Source organism: Sphaeroforma arctica, assembly GCF_001186125.1.
Source record: "Sphaeroforma arctica JP610 unplaced genomic scaffold supercont1.443, whole genome shotgun sequence".
NCBI lineage: Eukaryota > Ichthyosporea > Ichthyophonida > Sphaeroforma > Sphaeroforma arctica.
Window position 1 is genome coordinate 1 of NW_014040115.1, and position 7,579 is coordinate 7,579.

The window sequence follows — 7,579 nt, forward strand, 5'->3', positions numbered from 1 at the left end:
GATAAGCTTGGTTTAAAGTATGAATGCAATGTATAGTTTTGTCTGTACATTGGTTTTTATAGAGCCAACAGCAATAGTGTTGGAGTTATCAGGGTAGTATAGCGAACATTATTTTAGACAGGATCCCACTTAACTTTATCCACTTTCCAGGTGTTATACCAGATTCCGTTTACCGTTGCCAGGGAGTAGATCTCAATCGCAATTTCAACGGATACGACAGCTGGAAACATGGTATGTTCAGTTCACAGACGTATTCCAGTTACTATTTTGTCACAAGCTATGTCCGTATGAGTATGTCCGTCTGTTGCGGTGTTAGTGATCAATTCAATCATTCACAACCCTAGAATTCACATACTATTTTATGTAGAGTCATCATGCGGCGACACATACGCAGGGACTGAAGCATTCTCAGAGCCGGAGACTCAAGCTTTGAGGGCGCATATTGAGAACATTAAGACCCGCCACGTGGTATGGTTTGAATTAGTACATCCAAGAAGGAGTTATGAATAGTTTTGCACGGAGATATTATATTCATCACTGTGTATCTGTATCTAAAGTCTCGGCTGTTTTATTATCCGACTATTTCAGCTTGGAGGTGCTATTGATTTACACGCTTACGCACAGTGGATAATGTACCCTCCTGGGTACGCATTCAGTTCTCCGTTATCTCCAAACGATGGTGAACTGCGTGAAACCGGTCTCGAGATGCAGCGACGTATATTAGCGACACATAGCGGGTATGTACGTCGAGGTCGGCGTTTGAAGTAGTAATCGATTCCCCATTTTTTTCTCTATGTGGGTACAACAGATATAAGAAACGAGGTTGAGTACTATTGCTGACTTACAGTGGCTTGATGTCCAACTGCTTCATCAGTACGCCTGCCCCCTCATTGTGATGAAACTTATACTTTATCGCCAACTTTAAATTCGCTACAGACGACGATATTCTGTAACAACTGCTACTGACTTCTATCCGGCAACTGGTGCGATGGACGATTGGATGTATGATAAAGCCACCGTCAGCGTGCCCACAAATAGCAGCGATAGTGGCGATCAGCATGGCCTGGTACATTCGAGAGGCATACTTTTCGCTTTAGTTCTCAGTCTCTGTATTCACATGATAGTTTTCTCGATTACCACGTCAGGGTCGACGGGATTCACTACTTACTATATATTGTTTTACCCGCAGGTTTTCACAGTAGAACTGGCGCCGAATGATGCATCTGCCAACGGCAATGGCTTCATAGTTGAACGTATGTTCCGCACACAAGGTGTATATCGCATTAATGGTTCTTAAATGGCAGAGTATCGTTTTTGACCTTGTCCCTATTTTTACGCTGCACAATTCAGACTATATACATCCTTTTAGTCCTTTAATTCAGTCTGTTCTTGACTAACTTTTTTTCACACCAAACGTGCGTCTTAATATCCAATTCGACAGCCACTCAGATCGTGCCAACTGGTTGGGAGGTCTGGAATGTCCTGCGAGTATTGATCCAGCAAACTGAAAAGTATAGTGATGCGGAAACTATGAACAGAACCGTTCTTGTTGCTAATGTAAGTGGGCCTAACGTTGGCGACAACGCGCTTCTTAATTTACCTCCTCACAGAAGAAATGCTGCTGGCAAACAATATTACTCACAAGAAATGTTTATAGTTCTGTTTCTTGACTGTCCCTTTTTATCCCCAATAGGAAGATACAATCCTGTATGATAGTCCGAATGTCACCAACGCAGGCGCAACTGCAGTAAGCGCTGGATCAGAGATCATTGCTATAAGGTATAAAACTCGCGCTTGATTTTCGGCTTATTTTCGTGCTTTTGTTTTGTTTTGTTTTTTCACTCAAAATTCCGTTCAGCTTCGACAGTACACGGCTTTCTGAAATTATATCTCATACACCACACAGGGGGTCCTTTGATCAAGAGGGGGCACTGCAATCAATGCAAACACTGAACGGATCGTATCAATACTTCGATATAGACCATTTTACAATCAATTCTGGCGTGTAATTTGACCGGACTGGGGCCACTGGAAGGTAATATAAGAGAGGGACATGCAGGTCCCATTGGTTGTGCCAAGCTTAGTCAGAGTTTGGGTGACTAAGCTTTTCAATAAAGAACGATGATTAACGAGCTATGTCGAACATTCTACCCACAGTATTGCAAATTTTGACAAGAGATGGACGCTTTTTCAGCATTCTGCAAATTAGTGGCTGTCAACTTAGGACATGCGCTCAGGGTTATGAATTCAGGAATTCCTAACAATTTTTGCTTTCAAATATTTGAAATAGTCAGTACATGAGAAAGTCACTCGGCTTAATACATGATTATTTATCGACAGGCACCGACATAAAGAGCTGGAGTCCGCACCAACGCAGAGAGAACTTGTATACTGGTCAAACAAACATCGCGACTGTTTTTGATGATTCAAGTCCCATGCTAGTTCTAAACTCGTTTTGTTTCGTTTTAAAATTATTCTGATATAAGTCTAGTGACCAGGAGGCGTTATTTAAAGAATTGTGAAATGGCATGCACCTAGTAGAACTACCTTTATCTACGACCCATTCTGTCACAGCTCGTGTCGGCATATATATTGTATGTCTTTTATTGAATTGTAAAGTTAATAGCTGAGGTAAAATGTTCTTCCCCCGCCAATATGATGTAAATACTGGTTTTCTGTATAAGCGAAGCTTCGCTCATTTTCGAATCTGCAGGATAGCAGCTTCCAGCTTTTTACGTTTGCCTAAACTCGTTATATTCAGATCCGTCTTCATGTTTTCTCCGTTGAGTTGTAACAGCAAGTCCCCGTCTATATCGTTCTCGTACAACATATCTGCCAGATCTCTGAGTATGGTTTGGTCGTGACCGGCAAGCCAATCCCGGACCTCTGATTTAGACCATCTACTTACCGGGACTTTCTCCACGCTCTCTGACCTGCAACCAGAACTCGCAAATATCGTTCGTGATGATTCATTTCCCGCGTCTGTGTTGCTGCTGGCATTATTGCTTATATTGATAATATTGTTAGTATTGACGAGCCCCTCTTCTTTATATGCGTCATGTACTCCGAATGATATAGGCGAGACTCTACTCTGCTCAGAAGATGTTGGAGACAAGGCTGTACCTTCATTAAGATAATAAGCCTCACCTCGCACTCCGCCCGTATTTGCCACTACCCCATTTGATATAATACCATCATCAGACATCAACAGCTGAGCAATCGCCCCTGCGTTGGGACCGCTCATGTCGGCCAAGGTGCCGCTGAAACTGCTCTTACTACTTCCATCAACGTTCATAGCGCCGGGAGTAGCATCAAATCGTGATGTGGCGGGCAATTGAGGCAGTACACCACCGGAGATACTATATCCCCAATCTGCCTTCGTACCTTGTGGTGCAAACGATGACAAGGATTTGGCGGCCAACCCCGACGCAGCTGCTGGTTGTTGGGTTGGTGTTTGATAGTACTCTGCGAAGGCGCGCGCATCGACGCTCCCATACCTATTGCCCTCCACACCCATGTGCCCATCGTTGTGGATGATCCCTTGATTATATACCGCCATACTGGATCCGCTATTGCCTCCGCTACCTCCGCAACTGCTTCCGAAATTACTAAACGCGGAAGAGTTGTTCATCACTTGTGGCTGCCGATGCTGCATAGCATACGACGAAGGAGCGTGACCACTGCGTGTTATATTACCAGTGCTACTATTCAAATTCAGACTCTCGAAACCTTGTGTCAGTGAATCGGGAAGATGTTCACGAGCGTGAGCAAGATTTTGAACCGATATTTGTTGAGACTGATGTTGGTGGCTGTGTGATTGATGCTCTTGTCGCTGCAATTGCTGTATCTGTTGCTCATGTTGACTCAGAACGGCTTGTTGGAGACCGTGAACGTGCAGGTTCTGTCCTTGACCCTCAAAGCCGCTCATTGCGGAGCGAGCAGAAGATTCATCACCCAAATCTTCAACTTTGGGATCATACACCGGATCGTGCCATAGGGCTTTCATGTCGCTTTGTGTTCCCAATATCGTGCTATTCTGGTGTGTATTTGGCGGAAGGAAAGATCCGAACGGGCCTCTCTGTCCGATGCTGTTATTGATACTATTATTACTCATATGGTGCGATACACCTATCGCTTGTGAAGTCATTTGGTGCGGTTGCTGTGGCTGTTGAACTCCTTGGTAATGCTGCTGTTGTTGCAGCAGATGTGATTGCTGATTTGAAGACTGTTGTGGCATCATACCTGTGCCACCTGGGTGAGGACCCCCGCGGACGTGTCCACCGTTGATGTACGCAGAGTACTTGAAAGTATTACAATCATCATTGGAGGCATGCACTTGTTGCTGATGTGTATGCTGTGGGTAAGCTTGAGGGAATTGAGACTGTTCTTGCATACGCATCGGATTAAATTGATCATATTGTGGTCGTATAATATTTGAACTCTGGCTACGATGCTGATCCGCCACTCGCATTGGAAGCTGATGAAGTGTGTTCGTGCCATTATTTCTTCCCATTACTGAAGAAGCTGCAACTCCTGGAGACTGCTTCAAAATAGACGAACGGCGTTCTGCAGGACCCATGCGCATTGTACTACCCGCGTGCGCTGTCGTCGTATCCGGCCCTTGGTCACTGCCGCCAACGGCGAGAACAGGTTCCACGGATACTACACTTCCATTTATAGATGTCCCCCCCACTTCTAAACCATTGCTCACGGATATATAGGTTGCCGATATAGCAGCTACGGGTGCTCTACCGGCGATATCAGTCCAAGCATTTCCACTAGAGGGTTGACTCTGAAGAAGGGTCGGATTTGGTCGAGCTAAATCATTGACAATAAGAGCTGTAAATGATCTTACAGGAACCTCTGCAGTCTGAGAGCGGTCTACATTCGGTACATCGTTTGAAGTTTCGGTTGAAGGCGGCTCCAGACCATCCTCGCTCTCCTTATGTTGGCTAAATTAGGATAATTTGAAAAGTGATATTTATAGACATTAGGCAACAGAACTGCACATATAGTACTATATTGAAACAAGCTCTGTTGAAAGCTACTATAAACGTTACAGCTATGTGGACAGCCTTATAAAAATACCCTTTTCGTTCTCGAAAGCGGCCTACCTGCTGAATTCGGCGGCTAGCCGTCTGAAGTGTTCCTCGATTCGCTGGAACTCGTTATTTAAATGTCCGAACGAACAATACCTTCCTTTACTACATTTCTGACTATTACTTATCCGACGACATTCCTCGATTTTATATGTGGATGGATGATACTGCCGGGCGGTTAGCGTAGCACCCTATAAGGTGAGAAGCAATTCATAAACACTATGAACCGGAGAGTGTCGGAAGTAAGGCAATGGCCCTTAGTGCTTGTGCAATATATTGAAAATGTAGCTACTCACATGCAAGGTTTGCTCCCCAATTAGAAATGTCGATCTTACCTTGGGCAGAATCAACCATGTGTCAGCATCGAAGTTGTATTCCAGCGGTGGACGGAGATCATAAAAATAGTCCCGATCGTTAGCATCTCGATGATAATAATGACACCTGCTCAGGATAGGCGTACATTTTGCCGCACAGAAACAAATGTGAATTTCCAGACAGCAATCGATTCTAAGGGAAATAATCAGGGGTCTGGCCAGACCCCTGAACTGGCAACAAAATAGAATTTGTATCACTGCGATTCGACTTGCTTGAACTGAACAGTGAACATTGAGTGTGGCTGATTCGACCGCTTAAAGTTGTCGAGATCCACTTCGTAGTGTACCTTACCTGCCATGGTCGTGTGTATAAGTTGCCATGCATGGTCCTGTAGTCTTATATTCAATCATCATAAATTTAAACCATTCATCTGCAAAATAAACCAACAATAATTCGCTGAGTGAGATTCATAGTTGGAATGATATGACCAATGTTCGTAAAAGCGAAGGTCGAAGAAACAAACGTTCTATTCATGTGTAAAGCGACGAACACACTTACAGGTAATAGGTAGCGGTGGGTAGAACACGCCGTCAAATATTGCGCCACAAGCCCTCCAGCGAGGTACATAATACTCTCCCGGATGCAGGAAAGCACAAGCTCTCATAGTACAGTTCTCGCCACGGAAGCAAGAATTCGTCTTAAAAACATCTGGATGAAACATGAACTATATGCCAGGATACCAATGTTTCCGGGCGAAGTAGTGTTTCAATGAGCACCTCGGTTAACAGTTCTCAATTCATATTCGCACCAACGGATGCTTGCAAACTACATCTAAAAACTATTGTACAAATACACAACCACCCAACCCAGCTGTGTCTGTAAGCAACACTTGATTGAGCGTTACGTCCCGTTTTTTGAGCTATAGACTAAATTCACCGACTGCAGCTTCAAATTGACAGCCATTACGCTCTGTAGATTTCGAGACTCTCAGCGTGAAAAAAGCGCTTGCACCTTTCTCAGGTTAGGAAGCACAATGACTGGCTACGCCGACTGAAGAAACAGGCACAATACGATAAATTCACTAAGACGAGATACTACTGACACCTCTGTGCTTTCATATCGGTGTAACAGATGGAAATAAAGCTAAAGGGAACTTATAGTGCGTGACAGTATGAATACAAAATAAGTAGCACGAGTTTGTTCACTCGGCTGTACACATGTAAACTCCTTTTGTGGAATACCCTTGGAAATTATCGTAGAAGAATGAAGTACAATACAAAGTACAATACACTGGTATGTACTTGGATAAATGCTTACCTCCACACTGGTCTTGTCATCTATGCTCTCAGCTGGATAGGCCCAGGGGGGGTGACACAAGTCATCTACCCTGCAATCTCTTCGATTCTAATAAATAAATAAACGAAAAGGGAGATTAAGACAGTTATTGCCATTTGTAGTCATCCTCACATGGCAAGAAAAAGAAGCACGAAAATGAAAGACAAGTGATGCAATAGTTCAAACTATACCTTATGCGGATTGTAAGTCACCATGAGCTCATTCAATTCGTTAATACGCTCTTCCGACATGGGAGGTACTTTGCAGCCCTTAGTTTTGGTCTTCTTCCGGCTTTTAGTTACCAGCTGCATGTCTGTAGCAAAAGATGAGTGTTGTTTAGCTTCGCGAAGAAAATTAGTCATAAAGAATTTGGTGTAAACATGTAGACACTCGCTAGGTTCTGTAAGCTGCTCGACCGTACAAACCAAATACACTACAATACTTCATACCATAACACACACTGTTTTAGATCTACGTGATGCGTTTGCGAAATCGACATATGGTCCTCGCACGCGATACATATCTCAATTTGACATCTCCAAACAACCTACATCCAGTGCAATATATCGGGTTTATTGATACTGCTTTGTGGTGTTTGATTTGTCGATCAACCACAAAATATTTCGGAGTTCAGTGCGAAAATTCGAATCCAAATATATTTGATTTGAAGACTAGCCACAAAAACATCACCCATTCCTGTGTATGATTTTATCAAATTCAAACATATATATATATATTCACATATATATATATATATATATATATATATATATATATATAATAATATATATATCTGAGACNCGCCGAACGGACGACCAACGAGGTAGGAG

At 43.3% G+C, this 7,579-nt stretch overlaps 2 protein-coding genes across 2 annotated transcripts in view; one reads left to right on the top strand and one right to left on the bottom strand.

Moving 5' to 3' along the window:
- Positions 1-145: 145 nt before the first annotated feature.
- Positions 146-2,144, top strand: SARC_06294 (hypothetical protein; the record flags this gene model as incomplete). Its single annotated transcript, XM_014299796.1, has 8 exons — positions 146-231; positions 368-468; positions 589-737; positions 937-1,066; positions 1,190-1,253; positions 1,442-1,557; positions 1,694-1,779; positions 1,907-2,144. Coding segments are annotated over 8 exons (835 nt in total), but the record flags the coding sequence as incomplete, so codon positions are not given.
- Positions 2,145-2,582: 438 nt separating this feature from the next.
- Positions 2,583-7,579, bottom strand: part of SARC_06295 (hypothetical protein) — a 5,995-nt gene continuing 998 nt past the window's right edge. The window contains exons 2-8 of the mRNA XM_014299797.1: positions 6,941-7,062; positions 6,732-6,818; positions 5,973-6,138; positions 5,766-5,844; positions 5,435-5,540; positions 5,115-5,290; positions 2,583-4,952 (exon numbers count right to left, since the gene is read on the bottom strand). Of these exons, the coding sequence (XP_014155272.1) occupies positions 2,696-4,952; positions 5,115-5,290; positions 5,435-5,540; positions 5,766-5,844; positions 5,973-6,138; positions 6,732-6,818; positions 6,941-7,062 (2,993 nt within the window). The 3' untranslated portion in view covers positions 2,583-2,695. The remainder of the gene's footprint in view (positions 4,953-5,114; positions 5,291-5,434; positions 5,541-5,765; positions 5,845-5,972; positions 6,139-6,731; positions 6,819-6,940; positions 7,063-7,579) is intronic.